The sequence below is a fragment of the Protopterus annectens genome, chromosome 3.part0 (genome assembly GCF_019279795.1).
Source record: "Protopterus annectens isolate FY-2018-M chromosome 3.part0, PAN1.0, whole genome shotgun sequence".
Taxonomy (NCBI): domain Eukaryota; kingdom Metazoa; phylum Chordata; order Ceratodontiformes; family Protopteridae; genus Protopterus; species Protopterus annectens.
In genome coordinates, this window is record NC_056731.1 from 640,648,132 (window position 1) to 640,669,608 (window position 21,477).

General features: G+C 44.1%; 1 protein-coding gene across 1 annotated transcript in view; it reads left to right on the forward strand.

Moving 5' to 3' along the window:
* The window catches only part of LOC122796505 (calcium homeostasis endoplasmic reticulum protein-like), a 755,064-nt gene that overhangs the window by 347,370 nt on the left and 386,217 nt on the right, over positions 1-21,477 (forward strand). Inside the window, exon 2 of the mRNA XM_044065037.1 lies at positions 14,970-15,083. Coding sequence (XP_043920972.1) covers positions 15,003-15,083 — 81 coding nt within the window. The 5' untranslated portion in view covers positions 14,970-15,002. The remainder of the gene's footprint in view (positions 1-14,969; positions 15,084-21,477) is intronic.

Below are 21,477 nucleotides of genomic sequence, written 5' to 3' on the forward strand. Positions count from 1 at the left end.
AGGCCAGAAGGCCTAGCACCAGGAAAGCATACTCGGATAAATGGAAAAGATTCTGTGCCTGGAACCAAGCGCACAACCTTAACCCTCTTGTCCCAGACATTCCTCCGATACTGCAATACTTAACTGAGATGCTGGACAAGGGCCTCCCTCTTTTTCATCCATCAAGATCCACGCCTCAGCTATCTCTGCTCATTACAACACGGATCCACCAATTTTTTCCAATCCTTTGCTCAAACAATACCTCAGAGGGGCTAAAAACATAAGACTGCCCCGTAGAGCATACACACCAACTGGGACCTCAACTTTATTTTGGAAAAATTAACTTTACCTCCTTTTGAGCCAGCTAACACAGGAGAATTAAAATAGATCTCTTGGAAAACTGCTCTGCTACTGGCAATAACATCAGCATGAAGAGTTTCAGAATTACAGGCACTAATGGCAGTGGAACCTTTCCTCATCTTCCACCAGGACAGGGTGTCTTTACGAACTAACCCTACGTTTATGCCAAAGGTGGTATCAAGTGTGGCTCTAAACCAAACTATTCACTTGCCAACTTTCTATCCAAAACCACAGAATAAAGGTGAGAGACTACTACATTCTTTGGACATTCACAGACAGTTACGATTCTACTTGGACAAAACCAAAGCTTACAGAAAAAACTGAACAATTATTGGTAGCATATGCTGCAGGAGCACAGGGAAAAGCAATTTCAAAGCAGACTGTTTCTAAATGGATAGGACACTGTATACATTTCTGCTATACCCACCATGGGAAACCTGTACCTAGCAGCATTAGGTCTCACTCCAACAGGGCAACAGCCACTTCAACTGCCTAACTCAGAGGAGTACCTACCAATGCTATTTTGGAAGCAGCCACATGGAGTTCTGTGCATACTTTCACCAAACATTTCCATTTGCCTTTATACTCCAAATCCAGAGCTGGCTTCGCCACTGCTGTACTGCAGGGCCTTATAGATCCAGCCTCCCTACCTCAGCTTTGGGACTCCACTCAAGTGTGATGACTGCAGCAGTGTAACACGATGAACATAGTACAGTTTTGTACCTACCATAAATGTAGATGTTCGAGTGTAAACACTGCTGCAGTCCAGGTTACCCTCCCTCCTTCCCCTCTTAATTTCTGGTACTTACTTAGGGCATCTACCTTTTATTACCTATGGGGAGTATTTGCTGGTAACTAAAAATGGTTGTTTGCTTTGCTTTTGTATTTTTTACTAGCAATTTGAATTGCCTACCTATTTGGGGGCACCTGACATCTACGGCAAGAAAAACTGAAGAAAATGGCGTCGGCTGCATCTTTTATACCCCTGTCGCACTGACGTCAGGGAGGAGGCGACAGCAACTGACACCGGACCAAGACTTTGGAACTCTGGCCAACTGCGGGACCACCTGACGGCAGGATAACCCAAGTGTGATGACTGCAGCAGTGTTTACACTCGAACATCTACATTTATGGTAGGTACAAAACTGTACTTCCTGACTGCTGTTCCCACTGAGGTCTGTGGCCCTGCCGTCTCATTTGAAGGACATCATGCTTTTGGCCCCAAGCATATTCCACTGGACTGAAGACCAGGTCCAGTGGCCCACAGTGTACACCAGTCCAGTCCCCAGGCACCCTCTCTAGAACACCTTTTAATTATGAGGGGAGGGATGTTGGAATCCTGACAGCAATAGTAAAACTAGAAAGTCCATTCCTGCAAGTAAAAACCCTGGGATGCCCGCCCTTTGGTTCAGAAATGTACAGTGGCAGCCTACTTTAAGAAGACCCCCCCCCCCCCGACACCTGAGGTCAAGACACCTACCTTAACTGCTGCCTTCTGTTGGATCTTTTGCCACTAATCCCAGCCAGTGTCTTTTTTAAATTTCTTCAACTTTTATGGGTTTCTAATAACATAATGGGTATGTGCCCCTTTCCTAAGTCCGGGTATAATTAAAGTTCATGAAATTATTATTTTTCATCTCTGATGTCGGCCAAAAGAGCTCTTGGCAGCACCTGCACTGTTCTAACTCCTGCATTTCATAAGGAGTTACAGGTTATAGGTTCATAGGTAGGTACTAGACTATCGGCCCTAGGGCCCATACAAGCCTAGCCAAAAAATGTACCCTGGCTTTCGCCACCCAAGGGAATTATTTTCCTGTGCCCCTGTCGAGCAGAGTCACAGAAGTGATCCCCGGGGTGAATTTCCCATCCAATCATCAAGATTTTTCTTGAAGAGTGCTAATGAGGAGCTCTGTTTGATATAGATAGGTAGTCTATTCCAGAGTATGGGAAGTCTCTGGGGCAGGAATCTATCCCTCCAGCATGTTCTGTTTATTGTGGTGACAAGGTTTAGGTCCCTAGAGCCTGTAGCTCGGAGGGATTGGGATTTCTTTAGGTGGAGCATGTCCAACAACTCTGGGTTTCACATAGCTTTGTATGTTAGGCAGAGATCGCCCCTGAGAAGGAGATATGCGATGGAGTAAAGCTGTAGTTTTTTGAGACGGTCTGCATAGGGCATCTGTTTGAGGCCAGTAATCCTCTTTGTGAGGTATTTCTGTGGTCTTTCCAGTTGTTGTAGATGTCTTGTGAGGTACATACCAAAAGGGGTGTTGTACTCTGTAATGGGTCTGAGTGATGAGTAGAGGGGAACAATTACCTCTTTTTTTCTGGATGAGAATCCTTTTGTGATGAGATGGGCCACGTAGAAGGATTTCCTGACCACTGTGGCGATGTGATTATCAAAGGAGAGACTACTGTCCACCTGTGTCCCAAAGTCTCTTATCACATTTTCGGCATTAAGTAGATTACCAGCTATGTGGTAGTTCATGTGTACAGAGTTTTTACCAAAGTGGATGACAATACACTTTTTGGCATTGAGCTTCAGGCTATCTATGGCTTTTAAACAGGTATCTGTCTCAGTGAGGCCCTTTTGTAGTTTGTCCACATCGTTAGGAGTTTCGATTATGGCTCCTAGTTTCAAGTCATCTGCAAACTTTGTTAGCCAAAGACCTTCCGTGTTGGCCTGCACCTCAGAGAAGTAGATACCAAACAGGAGAGGACCCAGGACTGAACCCCGTGGTACTCCACTTGTCACTTGTCTGATGTCGGATTTGGAATCCGCTACTTTCACAGTGTGGGTTCTGTCCTTGAGCCAGTTGGCAACCCATCTTGTACTTACCTAAGTATAACATATCTAATATATCTAAGTATAACAGTAGATTCTTTTTTATTAGATCCATTGCTTCTACTACTATTTGAACTATTTGGGTATTCTTCCACATTGCTGTCATGTCAGCATGCAAATTGTGATATTTTATGGATTTGTGTCTCTCTGAGAGAGAGAGAGAGAGAGAGAGACTGTAATCACAACATGTAGCAATTTCTATGATCAATGCTACTTTTGTGTTTTTTTACAGACTACAGTATCTGGTTTTATTGTATTTGTGTTTTGTTTTGTTTTTGAACTGTTGGTAATGGGTGATCTCATGTGATGTACACTTCCTCATTCTGCATAATACTTTGTGGATCATGTTTCCAATACTGCTCGGGTGCAGTATTGTAGTGTTTGCAGAATCCCCAATGATATGGTTTTGCCACATTATTGAACTTCTGAGTACATGCCCTCTGCCTTGAGTGTATTACAGTCTGCAACAAAATGTGTGACCGTTTCCACTAACTTTTTTTTACAGAACTTAACATTTGTCTGTTTCTCCCATATGTTCAATGGACTTTGTAAACCAGCAATAAACGTAGTCCATTATCCTGGGCTGCCATTATTAACCTTTTATCTTTTGGTTTCAGCCCAACTGCCCTTAACCATTCTTGCATCAAATCCTGAACAGCATGAGGTTGTTTCAGGAGATCTGTGTAGTTGTCACTATATTTACGGGTTTCCAAATTTTTCCTTCTCATTTGATCCTTTTCCTTCTATTCTTTCTTTTGTTTTCGGCACATTCAGTTTTTGTCTGCTTCTGGTTATATTTCCATTCTGGCCACACACAGGAATGCTTCTGCTAAACTAAACAGAGAGGTCATCTTACACTTCCTCTCCTCATGTTTTAAAACTTTCACTGTGTTTGGATCTGATGAGATTTGCAGATATGTACACAGTCCCACAACTGTAGATCTGTACATGTAATCATTTTCAAGAGGACAGTACCACCTTTAAAACGTGGAATTTATAATATTGGTAAAGACTGATTTTTATGTATCATTTGATAAGCACGAAGCATTTTTCTTGTTTTCCTGTCCAGATGATCCACTACCTTTTGGAACCAGTCATAACAAAACTGTAAGTTAGAACAGGAAGAGCAAATTGGTTTACAGCTTGGACTTCATTCCTAGATGTCAAGGCTATTTTCAGTATTAGTGTTAGTCTTTTGAAGTATTTCTTACTGAGTTTTATTCACATTTGTACATGTTTTATTGTCGGTCTTTCATTAATTTCCAAATATTTGTATACACTGTTCTGCTCCGACTCCTTTGTCACATTTGTGCCCCAGATTGATATTTTCTTGGTACTGCAGCTTTTCTGCATTAAATGTTGTTTTTGCACATTTATCAAGACCAAATGACTTTTTTATGTCCTATTAAAAAGTTTTAACCACTTGAAGTTGTGCTTTCAACTCCTCATCTGATGAACAATACAGTTTTTATTTTTATTTATCATTTGTTAACCGGGAAAGTCCGACTTGGAACAAAGCCAATTTTCAGCGGAGACCCGGGGAGAAAGGCTCCAGATGCATGTCTTTGTAATGTGGGAGGAAACCGGAGCACCCAGAGGAAACACACACGAACGCAGGGAGGACATGCAGACTCCACACAGAAGGCACCCCAGCCGAGAATCAAACCGGAGAGCCTCTTCCTGTGAGGCGACAATGCTACCGCTGCACCACTGCGCCGTCCGTTTTAAGTCATCCACAACAAGTAGATGAGAAGTATTTAAGCAAGTTTTTTTTTTTTAGAGCCAAATTGTAACCAGGATCTAATCTGTAAAAGGAGAACCACACCCAGACTCAAAAAACATGTTTATTTCGTCATGGTTTGGTGTTTCCTACATTTTAACACCACTCTGGGACTATTTACAGGTTTTTAAATATTTTTATATATAATTTCTGAGTCTGACCACATGGGATCTGGCATCTTAATTCTGATTGTTCACTCTCCCTCTAGGTATCCCACAAATGCAGTGCTCGTTTGTATATAAAAAAAATTAATCACACAGGGCTCTTTCTTCCTAAAGCTTCTGTCACTGCATTGATTTAACATGCTTACACTGCTGTCTTTCATTCAGTTAGTTTTAAGTAACATTTCATGCCGTTCAACGACTACTTAAAATACAAACAGTGCAAATGCCACAGAACTGACTTTCAAGGTGCTTTTTTACTGATGCTCGTTTTCAGAATGGCTAAACTGCAGTCTTTTGTGAAGACTAAATTATACTTCTTTGACTCATCTCCCAACCCCTCCTTCACACCTAACTTCCCTAGCTGTCAAAGTGCTAAGGGTAATTTCAGCTGTTACCTGCTGTGATTGACAGCTCACAGCAGGAGACTTGACTCATGTACTGTTTCCTTGTTCTTGCCTTTACTTTCTGTATGGGTAGGGGAAGGACCAGGGAGCTGTGACATCACAGTATGGGTGGGTTTTTAGGACGGTTGTGGTGACGTCAGTTTGGGGAGGAAATTGGCCAGAAAACTACCTGTATTCATTGGCATTGATGACAGCATTGCAACGGAGACTGCAACAAACTTTTCCAGGGAGGGATAAAAGTTTTTTGAAAGTGAAACCACCACAGTACAGTAAGGTACTGTTCTAGAGGAGAGAAACAGTTGATTTAAAATATTTTAAATGCTGTATTGTTGTTTATTCATAGCAGGGACAGTAAATACGGAGGAAAAAAGGCAGAGAAGTTGAGCATTGAATAATATGGCAAGACAAAACAACAGTGATGGCAGATAATCACCCTGGAATATCCCCCTTTGAATTTTTATTCCTGGGATAATATTTTGCCTTTTTCATGGCGGTTTGCCACTGTTTCATGGTCACTGCAATGCATTTGAATGATGCAGGATGTATTTTCTACTTCTGTAAGCACTCCTTTATCCATGAATGTGGGATGCTGTCAAATGCTTTTCTGTAATGTGTCCATGCCATATTTCAGAGTCTTACAGTTCTCTAGTTTGGCTTTATTTAGTAACCAATGATGTCCTTCAAGGATGCATCTGCAGTCATCACATATGGGTTGTCCTGCCTCAGGCAGCCCTTCGGTCGGCCGGATTCCAAAGTCTGGGTCCGGCGTCGGCTGATGTCGCACTTTCCCCGACGTCAGAGCGCCTGGGGTATAAAAGCATCAGCCGACGCCATCTTCCCCAGTCTTTCTTGCCACGTGGTGCCCGAAGCAGAAGCAGTTCGCAAGTGCCGGTCGGCCAGCTCCTGTAATTCAGCTACCGAAGACTTCAAAAAGCTAAGTACCCCGTTGGGGACTCTTTCTTGCCTCAGCCGATGTCAGATAAAGTTAATAATTGTTTAACTTGTGGGAAACAAATACCTCATAAGGATTTCCACTCTTACTGCCTACCCTGTCTAGGCCCAGACCACGACGTCTCGGCCTGTTCAGCCTGTGCTTCCTTCAACCGATGCACTCTTAGACATCGGGCGGAGTTTGCAGAGGAATTTTTGGGGCTAGTTTTTCGTATAAGATGCCGTCGGAGACTCCGACTTCTCGTTTAGTTAAGAAACAGAAGGACAAGGACCGACACACACGGGCCGCGGTTTCGGCTGAAACCACGGCCAGGCCTACCGCGAGTGTCTCGGTCTCGGCTGAAACCGAGTCCTTGGTACTTCCAATTACCAAAACCGCTCAACCGACTACCTCGGTCCCGGAGGCCCCCGGCTGAGTCGGTTATTGAATTTCCAACAGAAACTGGTGTCCTGGAACCTTCCGACACCATTCCTTTAGACAAATCTACACCAGCACGTGGTGCAGCCAGGCCTCCTGCATCCATGTCCATTAAGGCATTCTCCAGGGCTAAAGCTGCTAAACCCTCAAAAGCTTTGCCTCCCAAGGTTATCCCTCAGGGACCCTCTACTGGTTCACAGATTCTAAACTTAGCAGAGGATCTTATCTCCTTAATTAGGGGGCTCTCAACCTCATCCGGACAGGGGCTCTCAACCTCCTCCAGACAAAAGGCCCAGGGTTGAGCCCTCTGATACCCACTCCTCAGATAAGGCCTCTGATGGCTCTACTCTCTCGGACCACCAGGAGGAGGCTTTTTCGGCCTACGAGGATTCTGATGCAGAGGAATCTATTCCCTCGGCCTCCCCTCCTGAAGAGTTACTACACACCATGAGAGAGCATTTCCAATGGTAGGGCCAGGAATTCTCTGATTCCAGGAAAAGATTAAGGACCTTTTTACATTTGCCTCAGCATAGGCCTTTAGCTATTCCTCCTGTTTTGAATGTCATTGATGATGTGTACTCTGACTCTAGCACAACCCCTGATTCTCTCCCTCCGGCTCCTGCAAAACCCGATAGGTACTACAGGGTCCCGGACAAACATCTTTACCTTTACAAGGCCCACTCTACTGATCCAGAAACTATTTCCCAGGGCCCTAAAGGGGTTGCAGCTGCCACTGCTAAAAAATCCTCTCCCCTCTGAAAGGGAGTCCAGAGCTTTAGAGAGATGGGGTAAAAAAGTGTATACTTCTGCTACTCTTTCTATGAGGGCATTAAATTGTCAATTTCATATGATACAGTACCAAGAGTATTTGTTAGATGAATTGCATAAAAAACTGTCTTCACCTGACCCCCTAGCCCGCAAGTCACGTCAGGATCTGGTACATAACTCACAACAGGTTAGCAACCATTTCTTGCAATGTGGTTATGATGCATTGGAAGCTTCATGTAGGTCAGCTATGACTGGCGCAGTCATACGTAGGCATGCTTGGCTGAAGGAACAATCTCTGCCAGACCATGTTAAAGCAAAGCTGCTGGATGCTCCTCTGGAAAAACAAAAGTTATTTGGCTCCACGGCTCAGGAGGTCCTAAAGAAATTTGAAGAAAAAGCAAAATCCGTACAAACAGTCAAGGATTTTCTACAAGTACAACCACCAAGATTCAGCAGGAATTGGCCTTCCAAGAATTGGTCCTTTCCAGACACAGAGAGGTTTCAGAGAGGCAAGAACAGGCGTGCCAGAGGTAGAGGGCAAGCTAGAGGCTCCTACAGAGGACGTCAATGGCAGCCACCCAACCAGAGAGGTAATGCAGGACCTTCAACTGCTGCACAAGGACAGGCTCAATGACTTTACTTTGACACCGCCAACCAGGGCTCAATTGGAAGCACCTTTGGGCGGAAAGTTTTCTTTATTCTCAGAAAATTGGCACAGTATTACACGGGACAAATGGACACTACAAATAATAGACAAAGGATACAGGTTTCATTTCCACACATTACCAAAAAGAAAGGGCATGCCAGACCTGCCACCGAATCAAAGGGCAGAGGCTTTGAAACAAATTTCCAGCTTAATGCAAATGAAAGCTATAGAAAAGGTTCCTCTCTCAGAACAAGGCCAAGGATTTTATTCCAGACTATTCCTTGTTCCAAGAAAAGAAAAACAATGGAGGCCTATTCTCGACTTGTCCCCACTGAATACTTATCTCATTGTGCCAAAGTTCAAAATGCTGACTCTACAGCAGCTCCTTCCCATGCTGGGCAAGGGGTCTTGGCTGGTAACTCTAGACCTCAAGGAGGCATAGCTGCATGTCCCTATCAGACAAAGTTGCAGAAGACACCTCAGATTTCTTGCAGGGTCAGAGCATTATCAATTCTCAGCATTGCCCTTTGGCTTATCTACTGCGCCCAGAGTATTCACGAAATGCCTGGCATCAGTAATTGCACACTGCAGACTTCAGGGGATTCAAATATACCCATATCTGGACGACTGCCTTATACAAGCGGACAGCCAACAAACTTTGGTAAAACACTTGAATTATGCCATCCACCTACTTCAGGCCTTGGGATATACAGTCAACTTTCACAAATCAAGACTTGTTCCATCCCAAAGAATAACCTTTCTGGGTGCAGATCTAGATACAACCACCCAAATGGCCTTCCTCACAGAAGAAAAACAAAGTCAACTACCAGATTACGTCAAAAATCTGACAAGACAAACCCAGCTGACTGCAAGGAAAATCCTGCAGGCCCTGGGTTACATGGCTTCTTGCATCCTTCTGATTCCACAAGCAAGACTACATATGAGGAAACTACAATGGTACCTAAGGAGTTTATGGACTCAGCACAGTCACAGCCTGGAAACTTTGATACCACTCATTCCATGCCTTCAAAAGGAATTTCTGTGGTGGGCTCAAGCAAGCCAGTCAAACAGGGGTCTGCCTTTCAGCAAACCAATAGCCAGCCAAACCATTACAACAGATGCTTCAGACCACGGATGGGGAGCGCACATGGAGGGCAGATGCATTCAAGGTCTATGGTCACAGAAAGAGCTATGCATGCACATAAACCAAAAGGAAATGCTGGCAGTGATACATGCAGTCGAAGCCTTCAAACCCTTTCTACATCATGGCCATCTGCTAATAAGGACAGACAACACCACGGTTATGTGGTACATAAACAAGCAAGGAGGCACCCATTCCTATCCTCTTTGCAGGCTGGCAATGAATCTATGGGAACTTTCCTTGAAACTCAATATACAGCTACAATCCCAGTTTGTGCCAGGGAAAGGCAATATACTGGCGGACAGCTTAAGCAGAAATATCATGGATGCACACGAATGGATGCTGCACCCAGACATCTTTCTACAGATAACACAATCATGGGGGAGGCCGGACTTGGATCTTTTTGCCTCCCCCCACAATCATCAACTGAAGAAATTCTGCTCAAGGACATACCACCCACAAGCATGGAAAGTGGACGCCCTCTCTTTCAGCTGGAGAACTCTAGCAGTATATGCATTTCCACCTCTCCCATTAATGACCAAGGTTTTACTGAAGATCAGGACAGAGCAGCCAAAAGTGTTTCTGATAGCTCCAGACTGGCCAAGACAGCACTGGTACCCACTGTTAGAGAGCCTGTCATGCACAAAACTATGGCCTCTTCCTCTATGGCCACTTCTACTGACACAGCACAATTACAAAACTCTGCATTCCAACCTGAAAAACTTGCAACTAACAGCCTGGAAAATACCTTGACTCCTCCTCAGGACAAGCTATCCCAGAGAGTGAAAGATATTATTATGGAAGCTCGCCGGCCTTCCACAAGAAAGGCATATTCAGCAAAATGGAAAAGATTTCACATTTGGAACACCACAAAGGGCCTAGATGCGACAGTGATGAACATGGCACATATCCTGGAATACTTGGCAGAAATGTTCCACAGTGGTCTGTCTTACTCTTCCATTAACATTCATGCTTCAGCAATTTCAGCAGAGTACAATACTGATCCACCTGTCTTCTCTCATCCTCTCCTAAGACAGTTTCTAAGAGGAATCAAAAACATCAATCCTCCAAGGAAACCACCTCTACCTACTTGGGACCTTAACTTCGTGTTGGAAAAACTAACACTGCCACCCTTTGAACCAGCAGCATCTGCAGAACTACAGTTCCTGTCTTGGAAGACTGCTTTCCTTCTGGCCATAACCTCAGCAAGAAGAGTATCTGAGTTACAGGCCCTTATGGCAGTACAGCCATTCCTTATTTTTCATCACGACAGAGTTTCATTGAGAACCAATCCTACATTTATGCCAAAGGTAGTATCCAGGGTTTCATTAAATCAAGCTATTCACTTGCCTACCTTCTTTCCAAACCCACAAAACAAAGGGGAGAAACTTCTGCACACCCTGGACATACACAGACAGTTGCGCTACTACTTGGACAGAACTAAAGGTTACAGAAAAACTGACCAGCTGTTGGTAGCATATGCTGCTGGTACACAAGGAAAAGCAATTTCCAAACAGACAATTTCAAAATGGATAGGGAATTGCATTCGTTTTTGTTACTCCTTTCATGGAAAAACTGTGTCAGCTAACATTAGACCTCATTCCACGAGAGCCGCAGCCACCTCCACAGCCTTCTTAAGAGGGGTGGCTACCAAGGACATTTTAGAAGCTGCTACATGGAGCTCCGTGCATACATTTGCCAATCATTACAATTTACCTTTATATTCCAGATCCAGAGCAGGCTTTGCTACGGCAGTCCTGCAGGGCATTTTAGCTACACCATCCTTTACATAGTTCCTCCACCCCCAGATTGGCTATGGTATTCTACCCATATGTGATGACTGCAGATGCATCCTTGAAGGACATAGTACAGTTTTGTACCTACCATAAATGTAGATGTCCGATAGGTATGCATCTGCAGTCAGGTTTACCCTCCCTCCTTCCCCTCTGTGGTATTTTTTGGGTACTTACCCCTCTTATAGCTAGTTGGGGGGATCTATTATGGTGTATTTGTTTTTATATTATTGTGCATGTTTGGATTTTTAAATGCATCTCTCCAAATTTAGCCTTCCTTAGAGGGCACCTGGCATCTGGGGCAAGAAAAACTGAGGAAGATGGCGTCGGCTGATGCTTTTATACCCCAGGCGCTCTGACGTCGGGGAAAGTGCGACATCAGCCGACGCCGGACCCAGACTTTGGAATCCGGCCGACCGAAGGGCTGCCTAAGGCAGGACAAACCCATATGTGATGACTGCAGATGCATACCTATCGGACATCTACATTTATGGTAGGTACAAAACTGTACTTTCTTTTCTTCCATATTATTTCCTTTTGTTCTATTGCCATGATTGAGTCTTTGTCTAAATGACTATAAAGTGTGTCTGCGTCATTTCCAGTATGTAGTTTGTACGTAGTCGGAAAGCAAGTTATCGGTCTGTAGTTTTTAGGATGGCTTACAGGTTCAGTCTTAAGGAGCATCATTTTTCCTATTGTTAACCAGATTGGTTCTGCTCGAGATGCACATACAAGTAATTTTTACTCCGAGCTAAATCTTTGTGCAGTGATAGCCAAAATTCGCCCTCAGTCTGGTTGCTATGTTCCTCATGGACAGAAGCAGTCAGTAAAACCCCTCTATAAGTCAAATATAAATCAAATTTGTGGGTCACGTTTGGGTTGCACATCTAAACTTTTAAAGGCCATAGTGGTTGTTAGCTTAGTATACACCTATGAACCTATGGAAAAGACTTTTTCTTTAAATCAACTCACTTCAGATAGATTAGATAATTGCCTAACGTCTTAGGGAAGCAGTTTGGTTCATTCCAGCATGGTAGTGATTTTTTTTTCTACCAGTGTTGCATGTGTAAATTTATATTAAGAAGTTGCTGCCTCATTACCTGCAGAGCAAAATATCTGTGTCGGACATTTTATTTTTTTTTTTTCATTTGTCTCAAAATTTGCTTTAGAAAGTGACCTGGGGGGACTTTTTCTAGTCCTAGAAATGCAGCATTTTCAGTGATGATATAAGAGGTATGCTTGTTGATATAGTCTGTCTTTCTGATGAGTTTATTCCTGAGGTTATGTATGTGGTACTTGTCTGATAGTGTATTTTTTGTTAGGCAGCTAATCAGACCCTTAATCAGTGGGATGACAGAAGTGAGTGGAGGTAAGACTTGAAAATGTTTCATTTTCTCTAGTTTTCCTCCTATAAGTAGGGTTATTTTTGACGGTTTACCAAACAGAGGTTCCAGTCGAACTAAACTAAGGTACCTTAGGTTAATGGCAGGTCTAGTCCTCCTCCAAGCCTAACAAGAGGGGTTTCTTTACTATAAAAGGATAAACCTCCTTTTCTCCTGTGAATATACCGAGATGTGGCACCTGTCTTTTTCAAGTCCTCTCTTGAGGTGCCTTGTCTCTAGAGTTCACTCTGAGCAAGGTGGCCTGGCCATCACTGGTTCCTGACAAATGAGTGCTCTACCACATTGAAAGGGATTTCGGGTATCAGTGTTAACATCAGTCACTTCCATTCTAGGGAGCACCTTCTCTCCCACCAGACCTGACTTTGTTATTCCCTCCTTTTGTCTGGCAAATGCCAGTCACCGGAGTACTTTAACATGTCCTTCTTTCAGAAAGATTGAGAAATCTCCTCCTCCCCATTTTTTCCTTCTGCCTAAATCAGAGCTCTCATGGAGACTGTTATTAGTCCCTTTCTTTTTCTAAGATTTTTGGTGTCTGGTCTGCACTTTTGGGTTTGTTTGCCTTTTAGGCTTTCTACTGCGCCATGAGTGTGTACCAGTTACCTTGTCTTGGTTATGTCCCACTGTTGGGACTCCAGCCATTCTTTTTTTTTTTTTTTTTTTTTTTTCCATACTTGGAAGACTTGCAAATTCCTGTAGAGTAGGTTTCCAGGTGCTTGGACTTGCAAGAGTTGGTCTTGGCCTTCCTCTGCTAGCTAGAGTTCAGTTTGAGCCTCTGGAAGTCATGTTTGGCACCTTCATAAAGACTGATATTTCTGGGTTGCTTAATTGACTCCTGCTTAATAATGCCTTTTATTTCTGATGTCATAATCATGTCTTATCAGATGGTGTTTTGTGGATTTTCCAAGAAGAAAGTCGTCTGTGTAGAGAATCCATAATGACTATTTGATGGAATGTGTCCTTGATTCTCTTGTTATCCTGGACCTGTCATTTCATGAGTAAAATTTGTTGGTATGTCAGAAGTCAGACCCAGCACCTTCTATCCCCTGGAATCCCTGTGGCCAGTGCTCCCTTTCTTCAAATAAGTAATTTATTAATAGACAAAACAGTTTAGTATCTTTTCTAAGATTTCCTTTATCCCCTTTGAGGCCAGTGTAATCTATATTGATAGATTTGTCACACTTCATTTGAGGAGCAGTGTTGCCAGAGAGGCAAGTGCTAGCCATTCCTACCTTTCCAGGACAAAGCCCTTTCGGAAGGCTGAAAAGCTTTTTACTTCCTTCTATTGAGCACTGACCAGCTAACCTGGCTCTAAACAAACCAGTTGCACTTAAGTTGTCCTCTAATATTGTTTTTGTTACATCCACCATAATGAGGCACATCCAGGCAAGGTATAGGCACATTCCACTAGGGCCTTTTCCGTCTTCACTAGCATTTTGGAAAGGGCTAGACTTGAAGCATTCTAGAGGTAGCAACTTGGTCTTTGGGTCATATTTGTGTGGAACACTACAAATTGCATGACTTCTCTAAATCCAGAGCAGGTCTCACTAGGATCATTCTCCAGGGGCTCCTAGACCCTTATACTTTCTCTTCCCCAGTTGGGTAAGCTTTGGGAATCTACCGGTATGCCAGTAAGGCAGTGTATTTGCTGAACACAGGACAGTTAAGTTCCACTTACCTGTAACAGTAGATTTTCATAGAACACACTGCCTTAAATTTTTGGCAACTAAAAATCCAAATGTTTCATAGATCTGCAAACTAAAAACGTCCGTAGACAGACCTATGATATTAACACAGTGTGTAACCCATTGTCTGCCAAAGAGGTTTCATATTTTACTTTTTTTTTTGTAACTCGCATTACCAGGTATTGGATATGTTATGAAGCTTGTTTTTACTGTAAGATTTTGGAAAAAAGCTTTCAGGAGGCAAGTGATTTCCCGTCATGGAAGACCTCAGGAAAGAGGGTGGATTAATAAGCCTTTCTGCTGCCCAGGATTTAATGGGATAAGAAATCTGTGCATATGTTGGAAAAATCACACCCAGGTGGCTGAAGCACCAAGACTGAGTAACTACTGCTGTCCTTTGTATATAGTTGATATCTCTGCCAGTCCTCTGAAGTTGCTTTCATAACAAATTTGTATCATTGGCTTTGAAACCCAAATGTAAGTTGTCAGTCATGAAGGTTATCAAAGATGATCAGAATCAACCTTCGGCTCTTTTATTAACCTCTGTACCATATCAGAGCTATATGGCAAGGTATTAAATGTGCAGTTTTGTTGTGATTTGAATGTCATAAAACACTTTTTTTTCTCCTTTTTTTCAGCTGTCATTTGAACCATCGAAGCCTACTGTTTGTATGTGGATGGGTGATCTCCCCAAAAACATTACTGAGGAGTACCTGATGCAGATTTCTAAACTACATGGCCAGGTGTCTGAGGTATGTAGCTTAAGTCAGCAGATATATGAAGATCTTACAAGTGTCTAGTGCATCTTCAGATTTCACAGGGCATGTATTGAACATTTTGATGCAGATTAAGTGGGTGTCTTCTAAATATTGCAGAACAGTCATAACCTGAATAGAAAGACCTAACATTGGAGCCCTTCTCTCTTAGGTCTGTGATTCACTTGAGTCCATCCTATTTCTGTTCCAATTTGTCAATTTGGACTTTTCATTTTCTTCTAAAGCTTGTGTCTGTGTCATCATACACTGTGTTGCACAGAGTAACACTAGAAGAATGCACATAGTCCTTTAGGCTTACTACTTGTTTTCTGTGATTTGCAGTGTTCAGGTCTTTATCCTGACTAACATCATAAAAGAGTTCCTCTGTTCTGTGCCTAAAGTAACCAAAGCAATGAGAGCATTTCTGTGGCTACAAAGCAGTGAGCTAAGATTCTCATTGACTTTACCTTTACTGTGTAAGAGAGAAGCATAAAAAGAAGCTTTGCTGCAACTGCAGTTTAACCTGGCCACACACAGATGTCAGGGGAAACTCTTAGCTTACCTACCAGTAAGATGAAGACATTTTAAAATGTGTAGAATGGGATCATTGGAAGGTACCATGCACAGACCCTTATCTTTGCTTGACTTCTGTCAAAGAACCAAAGAAGGTGGCGGCTAGCCTTGGTCACATCCTTCAGGAAATAAGTCCTTTTCAACTGCTCCAGGTCCTTATTTCCGGTAAATTTTCGTTTGACTAGTAAAGGTGCAAATTTGCACCCGTTTCCCCTTTGGCTAATGATGTAGGGCTTGGGCGAGGCATTTTCCCAGTTTATGTCTTGGTGGGGATATGACATGGTGTAGAGCCACCCTTTATATTCTCCCTAGCCTCACCAGATGGCCCTCTCCTTTTTAAGATACTGTGAAACTCTTACAGTCCTCTCTAGACTGGCTGTTAGTTTCCACCCCCATGGCCCCCCACCCCCCCAAAAACACTTTAGAGAGTATCTGAGGAAGAAGCTTTCATGGAGCCAAAATTTCAGCCAAGAAGACCATTCCATTATCCTAACAGTCACCATAGTATCATCTAGAGAAATCTTTTAAGTTTGTTTGAACTTGAAAAGTAATTACAGGGAAACTTTAATTTATGCATTTGACATAGTCACACAGAGCCAAGTCATAGTGCTTTGAGGTCTACCCCCAGAAAGGGCTTCATTCAGAGTGCAAGCACTCTAGACACAGGCCTTGACTCAACTGTTCTCAAAGGAGCTTTATAATCTGTCCCTTCTTCACATTGAGACCCCAGGTTGTACTTGTGCATCATAGTTCTGAAAGAAGTGGAAGGGTTGCATCAAAGCCTGAACCCTTTCAGCTTCATCAAGCCCATCATTTGTCAGATTTTTAAAGATGACACTTCAGGTGATCTTGTTTGTGCTCCTGTAGGGCACCTGCATAATGGTGATAAGAATGATTGACATCTTATGACTTATCTTTGTCTGGAGTCCGCACAGAACTTTCCTTCAGTTTGTTTAGGGTCAGTGCAATTTTTAGTACAAAATGCCACTCATGAAATTTACTTCTGCACCCATACTACCTACAGTGGTCTTGGTTGTGATGGTTAAAGCCGTGCAAGAGAGGAGCTGTGTGTGGATGTCCTTCAAGGATGCATCTGCAGTCATCACATATTCGTTGTCCTGCCTCAGGCAGCCCTTCGGTCGGCCGGATTCCAAAGTCTGGGTCCGGCGTCGGCTGATGTTACCCTTTCCCCGACTTCAGAGCGCCTGGGGTATAAAAGCGTCAGCCGACTCCATCTTCCCCAGTCTTTCTTGCCGCATGGTGCCCGAAGCAGAAGCAGTTCGCAAGTGCCGGTCGGCCAGCTCCTGTAATTCAGCTAAACCGAAGACTTCAAAAGCTAAGTACCCTGTTGGGGACTCTTTCTTGCCTCAGCCGATGTCAGATAAAGTTAATAGTTGCTTAACTTGTGGCAAACAAATACCTCATAAGGATTTCCACTCTTACTGCCTACCTTGCCTAGGCCCAGACCACGACGTCTCGGCCTGTTCCGCCTGTGCTTCCTTCAACCGGCGCACTCTAAGACGTCGGTCGGAGTTTGCAGAGGAATTTTTGGGGGCTAGTTTTGCTTACAAAATGTCGTCGGAGACTCCGACTTCACATTTAATGAAGAAACGCAAGGACAAGGACCGACACCCGCAGTCCGCGGTTTCGGCTGAAACCGCAGCCAGGCCTACCGCGAGTGTCTCGGTTTCGGCTGAAACCGAATCCTTGGTACTTCCGTCCACCGAAACCGTACAACCGACAACCTCGGCCCCGGAGGCCACTACTGTCTCGGTTGTTGAATCTCCTTTGGAATCTGGTGTCCAGGAACCTTCCGACATCATTCCCTTAGACAAAACTACACCAGCATGTGGTGCAGCCAGGCCTCCTGCATCCATGTCTATTAAGGCATTCTCTAGGGCTAAAGCTGCTAAACACTCAAAATCTATGCCTCCCAGGGTTATCCCTCAGGGACCCACTACAGGTTCTCAGATCCTTAGTCTAGCAGAGGACCTTATTTCATTAATTAGGGGCTCTCAGCCTCATCCAGACAGGGGCTCTCAACCTTCTACAGCAAAAAGGCCCAGGGTTGAGCCCTCTGATCCCTCTCCTCAGATGAGGCCTCTGCTGGCTCTGCCCTCCTGGACTACCAGGAGGAGGCTTTTTGCCTCTGAGGATTCAGATGCAGAGGAATCTATCCCTTGCCTCCCCTCCTGCAGAACTGTCTTTTGGGAAACTTTGCACACTATGAGGGAGCATTTCCAATGGCAGGGCCAGGAATTCTCTGATTCCAGGAAGAGATTAAGGACCTTCTTGCATTTGCCTCAGCATAGACCTTTGGCTATTCCCCCTGTTTTGAATGTCATTGATGATGTGTACTCGGAATCTAGCACAACCCCTGACACTCTCCCTCCGGCTCCTGCCAAACCTGATAGGTACTACAGGGTCCCGGAATCACATCTTTTCCTTTACAAGGCCCACTCTGCTGATCCAGAAACTATTTCCCAGGGCCCTAAAGGGGTTACAGCTGCCACTACAAAAAGTCCACTCCCCTCTGAAAGGGAGTCCAGGGCTTTAGAGCGATGGGGTAAAAAAAGTGTATACTTCTGCTACCCTTGCTATGAGGGCTTTAAACTGTCAATTTCATATGATACAGTACCAAGAAAATTACAGAAAAACTGACCAGTTGTTTGTAGCATATGCTGCTGGTGCACAAGGAAAAGCAATTTCAAAACAGACAATTTCAAAATGGGTAGGGAATTGCATTCATTTCTGTTACTCCTTTCATGGAAAAACTGTGCCTCCTAACATTAGACCTCATTCGACCAGAGCCACAGCCACCTCCACAGCCTTCTTAAGCGGGGTGGCTACCAAGGACATTCTAGAAGCTGCTACATGGAGCTCCGTGCATACATTTTCCAAGCATTACAACTTACCTTTATATTCCAGATCCAGAGCAGGCTTTGCTACAGCAGTCCTGAAGGGCATTTTAGCTACACCATCCTTTACATAGATCCTCCACCCCCAGATTGGATATGGTATTCTACCCATATGTGATGACTGCAGATGCATCCTTGAAGGACATATTACAGTTTTGTACCTACCATAAATGTAGATGTCCGATAGGTATGCATCTGCAGTCAGGTTTACCCTCCCTCCTTCCCCTCTGTGGTATTCTTGGGTACATTCCCCTCTCATAGCTAGCTGGGGTTATCTATTATGGTGTATTTGTTTTTATATATGTATATATTTTTGTGCATGTTTGGAATTTATTGCATTTCTCCAAATTTAGCCTTCCATAGAGGGCACCTGGCATCTGGGGCAAGAAAAACTGAGGAAGATGGCGTCGGCTGATGCTTTTATACCCCAGGCGCTCTGACGTCGGGGAAAGGGCGACATCAGCCGACACTGGACCCAGACTTTGGAATCCGGCCGACCGAAGGGCTGCCTGAGGCAGGACAACCCATATGTGATGACTGCAGATGCATACCTATCGGACATCTACATTTATGGTAGGTACAAAACTGTACTTTCTTCATGATCCAGTCAGTCCATTTTAAAGGCAGGACTGGTCATTGTAGACAGCATGCATTTTTTCCATGTATAGAGCTCTCCCAAGCTCAGATCCCTTCCCTCACTCCCATAATGCTGCACATTTCTGTCTTTCTCTCCAGATCTTATTTACTGTAAAATGAACACTGTCTCAAGGCCTTCCCAAGCTCAGTAATTTTTTGTCATTTGGAAATTATGGCAGATGAGTACCCTTTTTCCATTTTATTATGTAGTTAGGTTAGCCATTTAGGACTAATAGTGTACTTTTTTTTGGTGCTTAGTTTAGTTTTAAAAAAAAGTATTTTTTTCTCTGTCACTCCTACCTAAATGAGCCATACAGCTTTAGGTGTGTAGTCCTGTATTTCCATATGTTTATGGTTATAGGCAAAAGCAAGACAGGAAAGGCCTTATGTTTCAAAAAGTATGACAAATGCAGCCACAGGACAACCCCTCCAACACACACACACACAGAAGATACATCCACTCTTTGTGTCGTGTGTCTAGGAATCATTTGGTCACCTAGTGCAAAGTTTGATGTCCTTCTATTCCTATGTTGCAGTATTCATATTTTGGGATTTCCAGTCCTCAGGTGGTCTGACATTGGCTCCTATACAAAAGCTTAAGCCTGGTTGCTGTAGGTGCGTGGGACGTTACATGTAGGGCCATAAACCAGGGACTATAAATGTGACGTCTGCACGCACAGACCTCAGAACTTTTCAGCTACAGAGAACGTACGCTTTGACCATTCCACTCCTTACGCTGAAGACTTCAAAAAAGATGAGTACTCCGCTGGGGTTTTCATTTTTCTTACTACTTGAGCTTGGTTGCTATAGGTTTTGTTTCAGCTATTTAGCCAATGTCTTAGAAAAAGAGCAAATGTAATTGCGGGTGTCAGATACCGCATAAGGATTCACATGACAAGTGTGTGTTTTGCTTAGGTTAGGAGCACGACCATAAGGCCTGCTCCATTTGTCAGTCATTCATACCAAAAACCCTCCGCAGCCATGTGGCAGCTTTAAATTTGTATCTTGAGAATCAAAGATTGAAATGCCTTGCTCGCAGGATGGATCCAGAGTCGGCCATCCAAACCGAACAACCGAGGAAGAAGGTCAAGGTTTCCAGGCATACTCTCATTGTCATTATGCCATCGGACATCCTACCGACTACTGATTTAGGGGCAGAGGGACAGTCGATTCTTCCGTCAGCTTCGACGTATCCTCTGGAAGAGGCCATTACTGCAGCTACAGAGAGCGCGAGCACGTCAGCGGAGCCGACCCAGATGCCAGCCTCAACTGATGTCGAGGGAGAACCAGTACTTGGTAGGTCGACCGAGATTCCTTCTGCTCCAGCCCAGACCTTGTCTACTAGGCCAACTCCTAAACCAACGCCAACTAAGGGGAAAAAAAAAAACTAACACTTGAGCCCTGTGCCTCAAGCTACTCCAGACTGGCAGACATTCACCAATTCCTTACTGCAGGCCTTTATGGCACTTAAGCCTACAGGCCCTGCACCTACAGACATTCCATTGCTGAGCCCTAGGCCAGCCTCTCCTTCTTCCCTTCCTTTAATCACTATTCAGCAGGGAGAAGAATAGGAACAGTACAGATGTTCATCGTACATACAGCTGCAGTCATTACAGATGGGTTATCCTGCCGTCAGGCGGGTCCTCGGTCGGCCGAATTCTAAAGTCTTGGTCCGGCGTCAGTTGTCGTCACTTCCTCCCTGACGTCAGTGCAGCAGGGGTATAAAAGAGGCAGCCGACGCCATTTTCTTCAGTCTTTCTTGCCGCGCGGTGCCCGAAGCAGAAGCAGTTCACAAGTGCCGGTCGGCCAGCTCCTGAGATTTACGAAAGTATTTCAGCCGAAGTCTTCTTGAAAGCTAAGTACCCCATTGGGGAAACTTTTCTTGCCTCAGACCGATGTCATGTGGGAAGGAAATACCGCATAAGGATTTCCACTCTTTCTGTATACCTTGCTTAGGCCCAGACCACGACGTTTCGGCCTGCCGTTTTTGTGCTAGATTCAACAAGCGCACTATTAAGCTCCGGGCGGAGTTCGCCCTTCACTATTTTGGCAAAAAATTTAATTATATTATGTCATCGGATACTCCAACTCCAGTTTTGAGCAAAAGACACAAAGATAAGGACCGACATACGAGGTCCGCACCGACTACTGAGACCATGCTAAGGCCGACTACCGGTTCTCCGGTGCTCAGCGAGGCCTCGCAGCCCTGAGTACCGATGACACTACATTACCGGTGTCTTCAGTACCCGAGGTCGCAGGCTCCT